Source organism: Talpa occidentalis, unplaced genomic scaffold (genome assembly GCF_014898055.3).
Source record: "Talpa occidentalis isolate TD23 unplaced genomic scaffold, MPIMG_talOcc4v2.1 talOcc4.2, whole genome shotgun sequence".
Taxonomy (NCBI): Eukaryota; Metazoa; Chordata; class Mammalia; order Eulipotyphla; family Talpidae; genus Talpa; species Talpa occidentalis.
In genome coordinates, this window is record NW_023602073.1 from 137,319,725 (window position 1) to 137,339,152 (window position 19,428).

At 36.6% G+C, this 19,428-nt stretch overlaps 1 protein-coding gene across 1 annotated transcript in view; it reads left to right on the forward strand.

Annotated features, from left to right (window-relative positions):
• The window catches only part of UTRN (utrophin), a 473,527-nt gene that overhangs the window by 204,597 nt on the left and 249,502 nt on the right, over positions 1-19,428 (forward strand). Inside the window, exons 40-46 of the mRNA XM_054698162.1 lie at positions 295-486; positions 1,423-1,595; positions 7,418-7,568; positions 8,737-8,912; positions 13,202-13,337; positions 15,167-15,316; positions 19,239-19,314. Of these exons, the coding sequence (XP_054554137.1) occupies positions 295-486; positions 1,423-1,595; positions 7,418-7,568; positions 8,737-8,912; positions 13,202-13,337; positions 15,167-15,316; positions 19,239-19,314 (1,054 nt within the window). The remainder of the gene's footprint in view (positions 1-294; positions 487-1,422; positions 1,596-7,417; positions 7,569-8,736; positions 8,913-13,201; positions 13,338-15,166; positions 15,317-19,238; positions 19,315-19,428) is intronic.

A 19,428-nucleotide genomic window follows, 5' to 3' on the forward strand; every position in this document is an offset into this window, starting at 1 on the left:
TTTTAATTTTATAAGTTGGGTTCTGTAGTACTGTTCTCAGAGATTGGGATTATTGTATTGTTCAACAGCAGGCTACAAATAAAAATTAGAATACAGATTGCTAAGGGTGTCTGTACCAATGAAGAGCTAGTATATAAACAATTAAAACTTAGTTTTTTGATTCTGGGTCATGGTATTGAATTCCTCCACAAAATAGTCTTGTGGTTTTTTTTTTTTTTTTTAAACTTCTCATATTCATTGAGGGGATATTTTTAGAGGTGTGCTTTATTGTTATTTTAAATTTTTTTTTTATAGGTAACCCCTCTTCGACAAAGGAAAACAGGTCAACTTGCTTCTGGAATTCGATCAGCATTTCTCCCCACAGATTACCTAGTTGAAATTAACAAAGTTTTGCTTTTCATGGATGATGTTGAATTATCACTTAATACTCCAGAGCTGAGCGCTGTTGTCCTTGAAGATTTCTCTTTTCATGAAGATTCTCTGAAGGTAAATCTCCAGACACTGCATTGGTTTAAGCACAGTTAATAAAGAAATAAGGGGGGAATTTGTCATTGTTCCTACTTAGATGATTTTATAACTTTTGGAGTTAGCAGTGTGTATGAATAACAGACCTTTCTGATATTCACCAATGAAATACCAAAAATTTTAATTTTTGACTTTTAGTAGTGAACTTATTATAATATATTCAGACTTGATTTATAATGAGGCACACCTGAAACTTATATAATGTTATAATGCAATGTCACTTCAATAAAAATTAAAGAAAATATATATGAATTTTTAAGTACGCAATTACTTTTTACAACATCAGGGACTTTTTAAGTCAAATATGCACAAACCATATTTCCTTATTATAAGTGTAATTGTCAGTTGATGTAAAATGCTAGCATTTAGTATGCCATCATTAATGATTTAAGATTGGCCAGCTGTTGAGGTATGGAATGGTATGTGATTGCAAGTTAATACAGGAGCTGGAAGTTTTAGTTAATTCACAAAACTATTAAATACCATCAAGGACTTTTGTGTGATTTGATTACATTTATGTAAAAAAGTCACAATAAAATTGCTAATACATTTGATAACTCATTTCTATCATTTAATTAGCATTATGAGGTATTTAATTCCAGCTTTAAACATTTCATTACCTTTGTAGAATGTTATTGAAGCTTTTTATTTGTCCTGTACAAATACCACTTTGAACATGTGTGAGGATTTTTTTTGCCACCATTTGAATATTACGTAACATTCTTCACTCTAACACCTTTACAGAGTCTTACTTTTTAAAATTTCCACTTTTGATGAGCAACTGTTATTTTGTTTCATTATAATTTGAGTAATTATGCAGTATAATACTTGGTTATGTATGATTTCTTTGTTTTATTTCTTTGATGGGTTTTGTTAATGAATGACAATATATTGTAGAATATCAAGGACCAACTGGACAAACTTGGAGAACAGATTGCAGTCATTCATGAAAAACAGCCAGATGTTATCCTTGAAGCTTCTGGACCTGAAGCCATTCAGATCCGGGATACACTTACTCAGTTGAATGCAAAATGGGACAGAGTTAACAGAATGTACAATGATCATAAAGGGTATGTGTCAGCCAAATTAATATTTAGTTTTATTTTTTGTTAAAAAGCTTATGAAATCATTGGCCAAAATCAAGGTCAAATGCACATTAATAGTAATATATTTCACAACCTCACTATAGGCTCTGTTTAATAAATTTTGATCAATGTATTTCCTTAAAGAACAAAGAAGTAGTTTATATATAGATGACCATTTGCAACACAACATCTTATAATTGAAAGCAGCATCTCTAATTTTTAATATGACCATTTCTTTAAAACACTTTACACAGGGCCTCCCTGGTGGCACAGCGGTTGAGCGCTGGGCTACAAAGCTGCCCGCAGCCTATGCAGCACCGATTCGATCCCCGGCCACCAGGCGAGGGTCCCACATGGCACGTAGACCTCTCCTGCCGCCCGCTGCTCCCCCCAGCAGTGTACTTCGTCAGTCTGCCTGTTCTGTTCCCCACTCCGGCTCTGGTGAATTCTCTCACCCTCCAACGCTTCTGACTGTACCCAGTGCTTGTATAAATAAATAAATCAATCTTTAAAAAAAAGAAAACACTTTACACATATTTTCATTAATGTTCACTTTAAAGTGAGTGAGTGAACTAAAGTGAGTGAAGAACAGAGACATCTACAGGTAATTGGAAACTATATATATATATATATATATTCCTAAGCCCCCATTTGAAATACCCTCCTGTTTAATGGAATGCTTTTGAACTTCCTCTTTTGAGATTTTAACCAGGTCTGCATGCAGAAATACAAGCAATACCTTTTTTTTGGCAATAACTTTGTATGGAGTGGAAAGGCAATATGGTGTAAATAGCTCAATATAAAGTTCATGCAGAAAAATACAGTCGGAACACTTTGGAGGCATACACGCAAAAACAAGGCATCATGTTCTTTATCTTTTATTTTTGCTACACTTCTATATGATTGTATGGTCTTTGAGAAGAAAAATTTTAATGACCCTTTGGTATATATCTTTGTATGGATATTTAGAATCATCTCTGTGCATTTAGGGAATATATGCTTATTCTTGCTGTTTAACTTGACTTGATAAGATGAAGACTAACTGGTTAAAAAGTAACTTTTAATGCTATCATTATATCACAAAAATGGTTTCACACTCCTGCCAAAAGTGTATATGAAGGTCTCCAAGTTAAGAAACACTCTTCTGTTCAAATATTTTGCTTTTCTTTTTCAAAATGGTTGACTTGTACTTTTATAAAATATTATTTAGCTCTTCCTTATTGTTGGTGATATACTTCCTTTATCATATTTTTTAAATATAGTCCTAGCTCATATTTTAAAACTGGCTAATTTTGTCATCTCACATCATTAGTTTTAGTCTAATACCACATTTTCATTTTTAAAGCATTATGAAATTTTTTCATTCAGTAAAAGCAAATTTTCTCTAATTATTCTTTCAATTTCATAGTCTTTTTCTATGTTTGTTCTAGCAATGTTTTAGAATCATTTCAATCAATTCATTAAAAAAAGAGCAATTTCAAGTGTAGTCTTTCCCTCATTGTTTGGGTCCCTTTCTGTGCCCTCATAAAATTTTAAAGATTTTTCTACACTTTTCTCTCCAGGGCTATCTCTTGGTAGCTTTGTGTTTTCGTGATGTTTATACTGCTCAGTCAGTGGATGGTAGCTTTTTTCAACACCCTGTGTGTGTGTGCATGTGAGCATGAATATAAAATAGATTATTTTGGCCTTTTTCAGTATCCTGTCATCACTTGTTTATCATGACAACTTTTCTTTTTTCTCCCAAGTATGCTGCTTGCATATGTGCATCAAGCCAAAATGGTAGAATTTCAAGATCATTGTTGGTTAGTTATGCTCATTGCAGATAATTTTGTCATTTTCTTCATTATAAAAATGTTACATTTTTGAAAATGTGGGAGCTTTCAAAATTTTAAACCTAGTACTGTATTTCTTAATTACAAAAATCTCTCTGATATCTATTTATTATTTTGTTTTCTTTGTTTACTTGATCACCTCTGCTCTCGGGTATTATCTGTCTTATTATTTGCCCCAACACTTTGTTGCATTAATTGATATGGTCTTAGTCCTAATTTTTGCTTTCTTTTTCTCCTGCAATCTTGGTAACCTATCCTAAAATTTCTTTTTCTCTGTTCATGTTTATCCACCTTGCACAAGCAATATGTGAGTTTCCCTTTTTATTCTGCTGTTCCATTTATAAAACCCAATACAATAACAAATGTCTTGTACCTTCATGGTTTTACATATCAGTTATAATCTCTCCAGGTGATCACCAGATTTATTAATCTACACCAGATACCTGTGCTTTTTTCCTATAAAACTTTATAGCCAGTTGGTAGAGGTCAGATAACTACCATGAAAATAAAACAGCTCATCTTTCTTTGAGAATTACCTGTGTCTACTCTGCAGTGGTTCCTGGCATTAGTTTTCACATTTTCCCAAAATAGCAATTTTTTAAAAATTGTGTTTTTTTTAAATTGAGATAACAATGGTTTACAATTAGAACCATTTTGAACAAATGATGGAGCTCCCTTTTACTTGATAGATATCTTTCCTTTATTTAAAGTAGGTATTCCTTGTTATCCTGGGTCCTGGGGTCCTTGTGTATCCTCGTCCATGAATGCATGAATGTTTGCTCAGATATTTATCCTCTGTGTGTTTTTTTTTGTTTTTGGTTTTTTTGGTGGTTCTCACTATTGTGTGAACCAAGTTTGGACATCTCATTATAGGCAGAGAGGCTTTTTAACGATGTTCTCCAGATGACCTGATTTCTAATACCATATGCATATTGCTAAAAAAAAAAAAAAGTTATCTTCATTTCATATGAACTTATTTAAAATTTTCTTTACCTTCCCAGTTTCTGATTCTTACTTAGAATTCTATCTTCTGCTAGAAATAGTTTTTCTCCCTAATTCCACTATTTCTTCTTTTTCCACCACTTAAAAATAGTTTTAGAATTCCTTTGTACCATGGAAAAGACTTCATCTGTCCACCTACCTTTCTGTCTCATGTATTTGAGGAGTACTAGAGTGCTGACTATTGCAAGCCTCATGTAGGTTGTTATAAAGGATTAGAAGGGCCTCACTGGTGGCACAAGGGTTTAAGACGCAACCAATGAAGCTATCCACAGCCACTGCAGCAGGAGTTTGAGCCCTGGCCAGGGAGCTACCCACATGGCACAGCAGACCTCTCCTGACTAGCTCACTGCTCCCCTCAGCAGTGTACTTTGGTCAATCTGCCTGTTCTTTTCCCCACTGTCTCTGGTGAATCCTCTCACCCCCACACCTATGGACTGTACCCCAGCTCTTGTATGCATAAATAAATAAATCTTTAAAAAAAAGGATTAGAGGACAGATACAGTAAATAGATACAGTCTAGTTTTAAGGACCCAAAGGTCTATAATAGAAAAAGTTTTTAAACAGTGCATAGTGCTAGGATGGGGACAAGTAAAATACCATATTTTTAATCCTGAGGAATCTGGGAAGGCTTCGTGGATATTATGAAGTTAGATAGTGGAAGGAATTGGAGGGGGACAGTATTGTATAAGGTTAGGTAAGAGAGATTTTGATGCTTTTATGGAAATGAACATAATCCAGTAGACCTGGAACTCATCGCAGAGAGATGAAAGAGAATGATCTGACAGGACCATAGCAGAGGTTTATTGTGTATCATGGGAATTAGTTTGTGTTGTGTTTTACTCTGAGAACATTAGGGAACCATCACAATATTTAATAAGGAAATGACAAGGGAATTTACTGATGGAGGGATGAATTGGTAGAGAACAAGACTGAAGCTAGGTGAACAATCTGTGTTTGTCTCATATGGTAACTTGATTAGGGCAGTTGCTGTGCAAGTGGAATGGTTGCTGGATGGGGCACATACGGTGACTGATGGAAGAGAGGTGGATGAAAAATGACCTCTAGTCTTTGGCTTGAAGACCTAGATAACGGTGGTACCGTTCCCAGGGACGGAGAATGTTGGTTGTGAAATGAACTTGTGGGGAGAGATAGCAAGCCATTTAGAATTTCAGATATAGCAAACATGTTTCTAGTTCAAGTCCAAACCAAGGTTGGAATGAGGCTCAAATTTTCTGAAGTCCGTAGTTCTTCATGATTCCGTGCTGCCTCCTCATCCCAGTTGGCTGGATTAGCTTGAAGTGTTGACTTTACAAATCCTACCTAATGTGGATATCCTCTTTTTTATACAATTCTTCTCTATTGAATCCATAGCTGCTTGAATTTATTTGAAATTTAATTGAAATTTGGTTATAATGATAATCCTCTTTACTAATTTAATATTTATATTTCAAAATCTTTAGATATATGTAAAATCCTTTTCAGCAATGTTTTCTATTCATTACTGTGGCAACTTGAGAGTCAGAATTTGTGTTTGTTAGTTATAGCACATTTTTATACAATTTAATGAAGATGGTCTGACTGATCTTCTCACAGTGTTTAATTGGAAGTCCTCCTGTTTTTGTCACACCCTATCGAATGTTGCTACCCTGTGGGTAGTCAGCAAATACGAACTGAAACTTTCAAAATGACTTTCATGGAAAGAGAATATAGAAGTATTATGTAGTGGTTAGCGATGTCAGGGATCATTTTATTATTTTAAATAATAGTACTATGTTTTTTGGATACAAAATTTTATGAATATTATTAAAATCTCACAGATCTCTTCCAGACCTCTCTTTGCACCACTACCCTAACAAAGAAGTCAGAAGGAAATTCTTAAGAATCTTTATCCAAAAAAGCTGTTCCTTTTTACACTTATGTTGTATTCCAAATACGACAAGCCCTGGAACTTTACGTCATGTCATTTCTAAAGGAATTGGGTCTATTTAGAAATTTTGATAGTCCTTTGCCTCATTGCCTGCTCTGGACTTTGCAGGCATTTCATGCTGAGTAGTGTTCAGGTAAATGGAACACTCAGGATGAGTCATCACACAGGATGTCTGCTGGGACTGCATTAACAAGATTCCTTAGATGGGTGCCTTTTACAACAGACATTTATTTTTTCTCAAGTTATGTAGTCCGGTAGTCTAAAATCAAGGTGCCAGAGAGTTTGTTTCTGGTGAGGCCCCTCTTACTGACTAAGACACAGCTGCCTCTTGCTGTGACCACACTTGGCTGTTCCTCTGTGCTCTGTGGGGTTAGGGGGTAAAGAGAGATATCACTGGTGTCTCCCTTCTCACCAGTCTTTTGGGATGAGGGCCCTACCTATGTTACTTTATCTCCACCTCTCAATTGGCCTCTGTGTAAGCATAGTCACATTGGGAGCTAGAGTTTCAACATATGGATGTTGGGGGACACAGTTCCATCCATAACAGAGAGATAATAGATTGAGAAGAATCTTGAAGGGTTTGGGCTTTTTGGGTTTTGTTCTAGCTGGGAACTCAGTTTTCTGGAAGCCAATTTTTCCCCCCTAAAAGATTAGCATAATTAATCATATTTTAAATTTCAAGGTATTTGAAATGTTAAGTGTTTAAAGTTGGTCAGGTAAACCTAATCAATCTTGATTTTCCAAGTCAGAGAAGTCTGTCTTCCATTCAAAAGCTGCCCAGTATATGCACGCAGGTATGTGAGAGAGAGGGGCAGGGATGGTAGTGTGTGCAGCCAGCTTAGTTCCCAGGGTGAGGCAGGTTTCTTAAAGAGGAGTTATTAACTGTAATTCACGATGAAAACTGGTATTGCAGAGCTGTGAGCTGTGAATTCACTCGTTTCAGGGTTTTCATTTGAAATGAAATTTGAATTTCCTTTTGGAAAAAATTGCTTTTAGACAGTCCCTGAAAGTTTAACACCTATTTTATTTGGTTTGTCATCCCCCAGTTATCTTGATAGAGCTGTGGAAGAATGGAGACAGTTCGATTGTGACCTTAATGACCTCGCACAGTGGCTAACGGAAGCTGAAGAGCTGCTGGCTGATACCTGTGCTCCAGATGGTGGTCTGGACTTAGAGAGAGCCAGGAGACATCAGCAGGTAGGTGTTTGATGTCAGAGGATGGGGGCCTGCTGAAAGGGGGCCTATTTATGTCATGTGTTGGCATTTCAGACAGATTTCAGAAGTAGGGAACAAATATATTAATTTTTTTCTAGGACTATTATAATTTGTAAATTTTGTTCTAGATCAAGTTTCTAGTCTCAGAGGTTTTAGAAATTTTTTTAAAGACATTTAAATAAATGATTCTTGTTGGTGGCTAATGTAAAAAACCATTCTATTTGGAAAATTTTATATTCAGAGTAGCATTTAAAAAATTTTGTACCCAAGACTCTATTAAGAATAGCAATATATATGCATACTTCTGTGTTGTATACTTAAACATTTAGGCATCTTATTTTTCTTTGTATCATTGATAATTATCATAAGGTAGCTTATTCTTAAGCTATGTCAGGGCAGCTGCTCATTGTAAGTCTAATTCAGTCTTGGGAAAATATAACACAATAGCTAAGTTAGTTCTGCCCATAACAATAGGTCTTTAAAAATAATCAGCAAAATTTCTATTTACCATTGTTAAAAATTGTTCCTTTTTTAAAATACATTTTAGGTGGAAGATTCGAGAGGAGTTAGAAAATGCTTTTGTTTTTCTCATCAACATGTTCATCATTTTCTCATAAACAAGTGTTTAAATTTGACTTTAAAATATTCCTCTTTAATCCGTTGCTTAAAATTTTCTGAGCAGTGAAGCAATGTCTCAATAAAATGCACATTGATGCTTACTTATATGTGGTAGGATGTAAAAGTATATGGGGCTGTACAGTTGTGCTTCTTTTTATTTTGTAAGAGATACTTCCAAGCACATGTTTGGAAGAAGGTAAGCAATTCACTGTAATCAAACATTTGATGCTAATGCTGCACTGTAAACAGCTGTCATTTATTTTATATTATTAGCCTATCCTCTTTCATTGTATTTGCCTGGTGACATTCACGAGGTGGTGTTAGATTTCAAAGAGGTTCCATTTAGTGTGTTCATTGACATGTAATTAGAGTGTTTTAAAATGCCTCTTTTGGTGTGATCATAAAATATCCTTCCAGGATGTTGTTTCTCCAACCCTTAAGGTGAAGCCTTAAGGATTTACTGAGTGGACTTACTACAACCAAACAATATATGCTACCAGCAGAATGAATCTTGGGTTGCACTCTGTTACAGGAACTGGAAGAGGGGATTAGCAGCCACCAGCCCAGTGTTGCAGCACTAAACAGAACTGGGGATGAGATTGTACAGAAACTGCTCCCCACAGATGGAAGCTTCGTGAAAGACAAGTTGGCAGGCTTAAACCACCGCTGGAGTGCGATCGTGGCTGACGTGAAGGATCGAAGGCCAAGGTGATTTAGTTGTATAATTGGAGGTTCCAGGGAAAGATGTGTCAGGCTGAGCTTTTAAACTACGCTTGGAGTTGTTCAAAGTTCTTTTGCCATCTAATATTATAGTAGGAGTTTTACTCACATTTAAGGCCTCCATTATCCAGGTTCAGTATTTTTAGAACACGGCCTTTACTGTATTTTTGGACTGTCTGTAAAATCTCACTTTTCTACTCACATAGCATGCACGTAAAAAATACCTTGCTTCCTCTTACTTCTGAGTGTTTTTGATAACTTGGTGGTACTGTGACAGGAAATCACAGTAATTGAAATAATGTTTTGGACTTGACTCTGACTTTCTGTCCACAGGGTCTGGCTTCTCACTTATTTGCAGACCAGACCACACTGCCTTCCTCTGTTTCCCCTCTCCCTGGGCCATTGTGAGTGTCACAGGGTGTCTTCTCTCTGTAGATGCCAGAGCTTTGTAAATAATACAGTTCCTATGTAATATAATAAACTTCATGTTTTTTAAATTGTAAGACTAATACTCCTAACCGTATTCTGATGCCTCATTAGCTTTGCTAATTCATATTTCTTTATTGCTAAGACCTGCTGTTCATTTAGAGTTACTGATACTGAAAATAACTCTACAAACTATAAAGCTGAACATTTTTATAGTTTTCATAACCTGCCATTAATGTATATTAAATACCTCCCTAACTTACCAGTATTTGCTCCTTCTCTATCTTCTTATTCTTTTTAATAAGATAACATACACGATATTATAAACCAAAGAGTTGGTTTTTCTGTCAGATTATCTTACCATGTCCCAGATTTGATTAGGGTGTCTTTTGATGACAAAGATGTTTTATTACCAGTAAGTACAATACTCAACATTATACATATTATTTTCTAGCTTCTTAAAAAAATTCGAAGTCTTCTTTTGAGACAATCAAGATTTAGTGGAGTTCTACTTTGCATAATACATTCCTTCTCATTAATGATATTTTGGGGGGGGGTTTATGAGAGTTTTTGGATTAAAAAGTCCCAACCATCAATTTTTCTGCTAACTCTGTAGATGATGTGTTATTTTAGTGATAAATGATTGTTTTGTTAAAGGTCAATCTACTGCTTTATCAAAGTTCAGTATTATAACAAAATATTTAAGTGTGAATATTTGGCCTATAGTTGCTTTTTAAAATAAATTAACATTTATTATTTTGTGTGTTTGGGTATGAGACAAATAATGGTGCATTTTGCTTGAGAAATTGTTAGGTTGCAGAGGCAGGTTTGGCATCTTGTACATGCTGCCTTCTTTAATTCTCACAGTTGCCCGCCGAGGGTCTGTGAGGCTTTAGAAACTAAGGCTCAGAAGGAAGAGTTTAAGTTACTTTTCCAATGTGTCATTGAAAATTAGCAGTGGTGCTATCTCGTGCCCTCAAATACTGGGCTATACAAACATAGGAAAACCACAGAGCTCTCTGGCCAAGTCCCTCTGTGTAAAGGAAGGCTGCGATATCATCCCAGAGTAGTATCATGAGGATTTAATGAAACAGTGTTTGTAAAATGTTTATGCCCTCAGTACTCACTCATACAGCAAACACTCAGAATATCTAGGGTTTATAATAGTAAGTTAACCAAGAACGTATTCTCCAAACATGTTATTACTGAATTTTGCTAATGATTGATTCGATCGATATTTATGGAGTCTGTTTAGCACTGGGGATACAGGGGTGACTAAGGAACACAGAGGCTGGAACAACGAAACTGTTTAAAGGGAATACTGACATGGCATGCTTCAAGAAAACATCATTAAGAAGAGGCAGTGTTGACATAGAGGCAGGGCTGGTGGGTTGTGAGCTCAGGCATTGAGGGAAGGATTCTAAAACTGGCTTTGAAACATTGATAGCATTTTCCCACCACTGCATCCTGGGGAGGACCTTCTAGGAAACAGAGCAGAACAGGTAAAGTGAGAAACGTGAAATATGTATGGCCAGGAAAGACATCTCCAAAGGGTAGGTAAGAAGAGGATTCTGGGGATCAGGACCAGGACTGGAAACTGTGTCATTGGATCTTACATGCCAGACTGATGAGTTTGCATAGAGATTTTCTCCAGCTGGAAAATGATACATTTTTCCTAAGGAAAAAATGCACCTGCTGGCATAGTATTAACAATAAATGCAGAAATTGCCGTAAAGATTTTCAAATGGATCTCCATGGAGTGTGGTAATTATTGCTCCAGGAACTAAGAAAATGAAGCTAATACATATTTTATTCATTTTTTTTGGAAGAGAAAAGAATCGTGAATCATTTCTCCACATGTATTACAATTAAAGCAATATTTGTTTTCATAATTTCATGCTCAGCTTCATTTCAAGTTGGAAGTTAACTTGGGGATACTTTGTAACTTTAGGGTTTGTGTGTGTGCTAGTATCAAAGGCATTGAGGAAGAGCACACAGTTGAGTTAGTTTTTGACTTCATTATCTACAGTAAAACTTTTGTCTAGTACAGCAGTTTATGGTGTTGTTCCAAAATGAGCAATTGTTATCAACTGTTTGAACATAAATTTATAACTTGTTTTTACTATTAGGGATAACATATAAAATGTAGATTATATTTAGCTAGTTTGGAGACAAAAGCTTTGTCTTAACTCAAATAGGTCTTACTGAGATTACTTGATAATTTTAGTTTCTTTCATACATCTACTTTCAGATTATTAAATAAGTTATGATTATGAGACATTGGAAAACTTAAATTCAGACTTTTTTTTTGAAACAAATAATCTACAATAGTATTTTAGGGGTTTCCAGAACTGTTTTTTAAATGTTAAGGACTCTTCCTTACAGAAGGCAAGTTACCTGTTTGGTATTAGAAGTCTTAATAATTAGTACTATTGCTTTATTTATTTATTAATCTGGACAGGCTATGTTCTGTCTTGATTGATGCTTAAAAATGAAAACTTGTGATTTTGTAGGGATTTTCATTGTTTTTTTAAACATTGAAACATTCTCCTTCAAATATTATTGACGATTAAATGTACAAGCACTTATTTAGCATTTTACATAGTACACGATGAAGTCTTTATTATGATTGAAAAGACAAAGTTGTAGCCATAAAAATGTCAATTGTTAAAGAGGCTGATAATGTAATTAATTAAAAAATTGCTTTCTATTTTTAAACCAACAGCTAATGACTGCAGTTACAAAATAATGATCCTACCAACAAGCTCTAAATAGCTTTTGAGCCCTTTCTTAAAAATACATATCTGTTTGTCATATGAGATCTAATCATATTCTTATCTTCTGACAGATGGTTTATATACTTACAAATATTATTCTTATAGCATTTAAGGAATCTAATTAAGGCTGCTCCACTTTCATATTCATATGACTATTTGTTTTCTTAAATTCTTTAAAACTTTTACTTTGTTTTTTTTTAGGTCTCTTTTAAAACTTAGTGCTATATTTAAGTACTTATTTTAACAAATTAACCAGATCTCCATTTTTTCCTGGTCTTTCGTAATTTATAAAAATGTCCAGTTCTTAGAATCTTGCCTTGTTCTTATTCTTTCTTTCCTGTGAATCAGTAAACAGTTGCCACCTGATGTGAATAATCTCTCATATAATGATAACTTTCTGTCTCCATGGAGTACTCAGAGAAAATTATGTGTTTTTTGTTAATATTAGATAAAGACATTTTTCATTTTTTTTATGCAGTCCATTATGATGTACAGTAGCATCTAGCTTCTTAAAAAAATCCTTTGTATTAAATTTCTATGTAATCCATCATAAGAGAACATAACATTCTTTAGTTGCAATGTTTTTTAATTTAATGAAATTGAATCTGGGCCTTCCCGATGGTGCAGCGGTTGAGCGCTGGGTTGCAAAGCTGCCCGCAGCCTATGCAGCGCTGGTTCAATCCAGCGAGGGTTCCACATGGTGCGCAGACCTCTCCTGCCACCCGCTGCTCCCCTCAGCAGTGTATTTCGTCACTCTGCCTGTTCTACTCTCCGCTCAGGCTCTGGTGAATTCTCTCACCCTCCCATACTTCTGACTGTACCCAGTGCTTGTATAAATAAATAAATAAATCTAAAAAAAAAAACTTATAAAAAAAAAGAAATCGAATTTGATGAAGGAAGAATTGTTCTTATCAAGTAATCTTTGGCATTACTATTAACACATTCAAACACATATTACAATAATTAGATATTTCTTTTGTGGTTAGTGAATCAGGATGTCAAAGCAAATATATAATCATTGGTCAAGTTGGATGATTTTTCTCAATATATTTCAATGGTGGTGTATTCTTTTAGGTTAAAAGGAGAAAGTAAGCAGGTGATGGAATATAGAAAAAGACTAGATGAGCTTATTTGTTGGTTAACGAAGGCTGAGAATACTGTGCAGAAGAGATCAACCACTGAGCTGCAAAAAAACCTGCAAGAATTAACAGTAAGCGGTTTAGCTATCTCTGCATTTGCCAATGCTTTTCCACTCATGAATGTTTACTCTATAAATAACACGTTGCATGACTGAAGAAAAAAAGGGAAAAAAGACTTTGTACTTTGTGGTAAATATGGTGAACTTGAAAGAGGAACTTCTTTTTAAGAGCAGCTATAATTTTGGTCTTTAAATAAGGCTTTGCACACAGGTGTGATAAATCATTGTCATCTGAATATTAGATATAGATTTTTAGGTTATTTCAAACAGATTTTACCATTTTAGAATATATTAATTCTGTGAAGTATATTTTTTTTACTTTCAGATTTGGAAGATAATTATGGATAAATGTGGGTTTTAGAAGAAAACTGAATGACTTGCATAGTAACTCATTGCAACTTACTGTGGGGTTAGTCTCATGGGTGCATTAATTAATTATTCTCTGCACCCAGCAAGAATTATTTATGATTGTGTATTTATATAATATGTAAAAAATGCATAAAGACATATATATGTAAATATATCCAAGTATCCATATTTAATTAAATATTTTTGTTGTAGAATAATAATAATAGACTCAAATTTTTATTAAAAATTATGAGTGTGTGTATATACACGTGTGTATGCATAAAAGAAAATCTATAAGGAAGCCCATTAAATTGATGAGATTTTGTCTAAAGGCACATAAACTGAAGAATTTGGGAAAAAAGACTTTTAGTAAGAGTAGAGAATAGTATGTGGCAAACAGCTATTAAGTTTTACATTCAAAATGTGACAACTAAATTACAAAATTGTTCTTTTATCTAAAAATTATAATGGTTTTCTTGGAACATCCCATTTGCAAACAATCTGGTGCAATCGCTGCGGCTAGGACAGTGTGCTCAGGCGGGGTGGCGAATAGAGATAAGACACATAAATGCTCCTGCTGTTTCTTTTTCGCTTAATTGAGGTAACATTGGCTTATAACATGACATAGGTTTCAGGTGTACAGATTTATATATCAACATCTGTTTGTATCACGCTTGTCACCAAAAGTTTAGTTTCCATCCAATCACTATGTAATTGACTCTTTTTACTACCATTTATTTTATATTTTAATTTACTTTTGCTTAGAAGAACTGGGGTGTAGGCCACAGGAGCAGGGGTTGGGAGGATGTGTGGGTGTGTGAGAGACAGAGACAGAGTGGGAAGCAGAACAGGTGGCTCTGCTGAAATACACTGCTGAGGGGAATAGCGGGGTCTCCTGTGGCATGTGGGTCACCTCCCTGGCTGGGAATCAAACTATTAGGCCACAGCCAGCATAGTTTTGAGACTTAACCCCTAGGCCACCAGGAAGGCCCCCTACTGCTGTTTCTTTTTTGCCTTCATAAGTGCAGACATCACTTTTATTATCTAAGCAATGGAAATATAACATTGCTTCACTGAGAGGATAGCAGGGGATGGGGTGTGGAGAGTGTTTGCACATGTGAACACACAGGGTGTTCATTCCATTATGTATTAGTTTTAGTTTGTCCATGTAGGTACAGACCTTTTATGTTTTTTCCATGAAAGGAATTAAAAGTCCATATTTATGAGATTATTTTCCCAAATTATATTACTCTCTTTTAAAAATTAGACATAATGTTGTCTTAGTTTTAGGTGTTCATGTAATGATTGGATATTTCTACCTATTACAAAATGATCACCAGAAGAAAGTATAGTTACTATCCATCACCATTTTTACAAATTTTTTTTTCTTGTGATGAAGAAGAAAATCTTTATTATAGTTCTTTCTAGTATAGTTCTGGAGATTTCTCCAGTGTGTCAACCTTTTAACTATATATCTCTTCTGACTTCTTCAGGACTTAACCAGGGAAATGGATATTCAAGATGAAAAACTCAAATGGTTGAATAGAAATGAATTGGAAATGCTTTCTGATAAAAGTCTGAGTTTACATGAAAGAGAGAAAATTTCAGAAAGCCTAAAAACTGTAAATCTGACATGGAATAAGGTATGTATTAACAATTACTGTGACAATTTTTTATGTTTATTGATTTTTGCTATCAAAGTGGAATTACTTAAGAGTTTTACTTTTAAATATTTTTGAATATGATCACATTTTATTAATGGTTACTAGTATTTATGAATTTGTTTATAGAAGTATGTATTTTCAGGAATGTGTTTTATTTTATATCGACATTCTTGGTCTAAGGCATTTAACATTATATTCTGCAATAAATAAGAAGCTTATTTTAGAATTAGACATTAAATTTCCAGTAATTGTACTAGAAATGACTTTTCACATCTGTATATTTATTTTTAACTATTATATTTTATTCATTTGATATAGATGTACTAAGTTTTATTTGGAATGTAATGGGGGTGTAGGCCAGAGGTGTGGAGGGTGAAAGGATTCACTGGAGACAGAGTGGGGAACAGAACAGGCAGACTGACTGAAACACACTGCTGAAGGGAGCAGTGGGCAAGACAGGAGAGGTCTGCTCGCCATGTGGGTCAACTCCCTGGCTAGGGATCGAACTCAGGCCGTCAAGGTGAGAACGCTGAGACTTAACCCCTAGGCCACCCGGGAGACCCTCCTCTTGAACCTTTAAAATGGTAACCATCATTCTCTCTCCGGTGGTAAAGGCACTTTATTGGTTTGGCCTCTCTGCTTGAGAATTATTGCCTGGCTGAGTCCCTGTCATTGATGAATTGCTCATATTTGTCTCTGGCCCTGCCCTCTCTCTTTACTCCAGGCCAACACATGCAACTGCCTGCTTAGCATTTCTGCTTGGATGCTTCTAGACTGACTTACACCTCCCCTTGTGCTGATTTCCTCCCACCTCAGTTTCTGGTACTTACAGCCTTATTGTTAGGTCAAAATTCATGGTGTTGGGCCTCCCTGGTGGCTCAAGGGGTTAAGCACCGCACTGTGGGGCAATCCACAGCCTCTGCAGCACAGTTTGATCCTGGGCCGGCCAGGGAGCAACCCACATGGAGCAGCAGACCTCTCCTGACTCACCCGCTGCGCCCCTCAGCAGTGTGTTTCACTCAATCTGCCTGTTCTGCTTCCTGCTCTGTCTCTGGTGAATCCTCTCACCCCCCACATCTTTGGCCTTTACCCCAGCTCTTGTATGCATAAATAAATACAAAAATCTTTTTTTTTTGAAGAAACTTTTTTTTTTTTAAAGATTTATTTATTTATACAAGCACTGGGTACAGTCAGAAGCACGGGAGGGGGAGAGAATTCACCAGAGCAGGGAACAGAACAGGCAGACTGACGAAATACACTACTGAGGGCAGGCACAGCAGGAGAGATCTGCACACCATGTGGGACCCTCGCCTGGCGGCTGGGGATCGAACCGGTGCTGCAGAGGCTGTGGGCAGCTTCGCAGCCCAGTGCTCAACTGCTGTGCCACCGGGGAGGCCCAATAAAAAAATGTTGAAAAAAATCATAGTGTTAGCATTTTGATATGTGAATCATATCTCAAAAAAAAAAAAAAAAACAAAACCTTGGAGTCACCACCATCAGCTTCTTTTTCAGATACCTATCCATTTGATGGAAATGGCTCTATGGCTATGTTTACATAATAGCAACATTTTAACAATGGCGGGTATGGGGTATGTGCTGTGCATTCTCTCAGCCTTTCTTAAGCTTGAAAAGGTTTATGCATCTCACTGCTCTTATTGCTTCTCTTATGTGCGTCTCTCTGCTCTTATTGTCCTTAACTTGTTTCAAGCCTCCATCTTCTCTTGTCTTGATTACTGTACTGTCCTTCTCACTGGCTTCCCTGCTTTCGTCTTTGTCCTTTATCAATCTGTTCTCAACAGAGCAGTCAAAGAAGCTTGTTAAAATAGAATTCAGATCAAGGAACTCCCCTTAGTTAAGCCCACGGATAGTTTTCCATTTCACTCAGTATAGGCTGACATCCTTCCTGTGACTTGTGAGTTCCCAAGTGTTCTGGCTTCCTGTTTTCTCTCTGACTTCATCAATGGCTCTCTCCCCCTTACACTTCTGTTCAGATATGTTGGCCCCATGTTAAACACGTCAGACTCAGCTTGACCATATTCAGTCAGAACACATTTATTTAACAGGAAAGATGTCAGTGGATATTGAGTAGAGGAGGACTTGGTGGTTTCTTTTGGGAGCACTATGTCAGACAAAGCCAAAACTGCCTCATCTTAGGTGTTCTTACATATTTTACTCAGGTGAATATGACTGTTCAAGGCCAAGTGGTGCTTGCTGTGCAGGGAATTCCAATAGACCCATCTTGGGAAATATTTGTTTGGGGTATTTCATTCATTCATGCATTTGTTCATTCACTCAGTAGCTTTTTACTCAACTTTCAGTTATGCCAGATACCTTTTTTTTTAATAGAGGCATGCTTTATTTATTTGTTTGCTGGTTTGTTTGTTTGTTTTGTTTATACATGCACTGGGTACAGTCAGAAGCGCGGGAGGGTGAGAGAATTCACCAGAGCCAGAGCGGGGAGCAGAGCAGGCAGAAGGACCGAAGTACACTGCTGAGGGGAGCAGCGGGCGGCAGGAGAGGTCTGCGCGCCATGTGGGCCCCTCCTCCGGTGGCCGGGGAGCAGCCGGGGATCGAACCGGCGCCGCAGAGGCCGCGCGCAGTTTCGCAACCCAGCGCTCAACCGCTGCGCCACCGGGGAGGCCCTATGCCAGATACCCTTTTAAGAACTGGCATTACAGTAGACTATTATACTGGTTCTAATCCAAGGAGCTTATCATGAGTGAGATGAACGGACAGTTATAACCTACAGGTGTCCATGGTGACACCTATTCAGAGTAACCTGGACAGTTTTGTGGAGGAGATCATATCCAAGCTAATTAGTAAGGATCAGCTAAGCATTGGTCAAATGAAGATTCGGAGAAAAGGTGGCAGGGAGAAGCAAGTGAAAAGGCTTACAGGAGACAAGAGAGTTGGCACAGTGCTTTTGGATCCTAGATGTAACTCAGAGTGGAATGTGGAGAGGAGCATTGCTTCCAGAGACCAGGTACAGCAGCCTCACCTTGTATCACAAGGAGTCTGAGGTGCATCTTGAGAATAATTCATGACCTTGAGGGCAGCAGGCAGTTGTTGATGGATTGCAAGCAGGGAAAGTCACATTTTGAAAGATCATTGTCGCTTCACCATAGATCCTTGGTGCAGTGATCCTAAGGATGGATGTAGAAGGGTGAGTTAGACTTGTTAGAAAAATCTTCAAAGGGAATGTTTAATCATTAGAAAAGTTTGTAAAGGCTGACAGATGAATTTAGATTTGGAAAAGTCTGAATATTGAGTTGACAGAAAGAGCGTGACTGAAGATAATGGTTTTGGGAATTTTCAGCCTCTAAAAACTCCACATGATAGATGGCACCATTAGAAATCAAAACTCAGAGGCCCAGGTCAAGGGTAAGAAAGAAGACCAAAAAATCTATCCTGCAAACTGTTGGTGTTTGATGGATGGCAGAGGAAAATGAGCTGGTGAAGGACACTTAGAAGATCAGAGAAAGGAGCAAAGCCAGAACTACAGAATATGACAGAATTCAAAGGGGTGGGATGGGGGAATAAGAGCATTAACACTGTGGAGGGCCAGGGCATCTGAAGACTGGATGCCATTCTTGATAGTAATTCCAGTGGAGAGAGGGACCAAGCCAGGTCACAGAGGACATTGATGGAGACAGAAGCTTAAGCATTGACTGGAAGAAAATCGACAGAGCTACCTTTTTTTTTTTTTTAACTTACCACAAATTTATTAAAGCTAGAAAGCCACGAATTGATCACAAATCTATTAAAATTGCAAAGTGTATCTGTAAATGTGCTAAGCAGCAGAAGTGACTACAGTTCTTCCCAACCCTGTCTGCATGCCCTGTGAAAATATAATCATCTTGATTTATAAAATAGTCTCTTTCTGTTTGGCCCAATGCTGTAGGTCTCCAGAGAGGTGCCCAGCACCCTGAAGGAGTGCATCCAGGAGCCTTGTTCTGTTTCTCAGACAAGAATTGCTGGTAAGATGCCATTATTCCTGTACAAAAGAATTTTTTATCATCATCGAAAAATTTTGTCATTATGAGTGTCTATATGAGATAGAAAAAATGTATTTGAGATGTGTTGGGATTGTG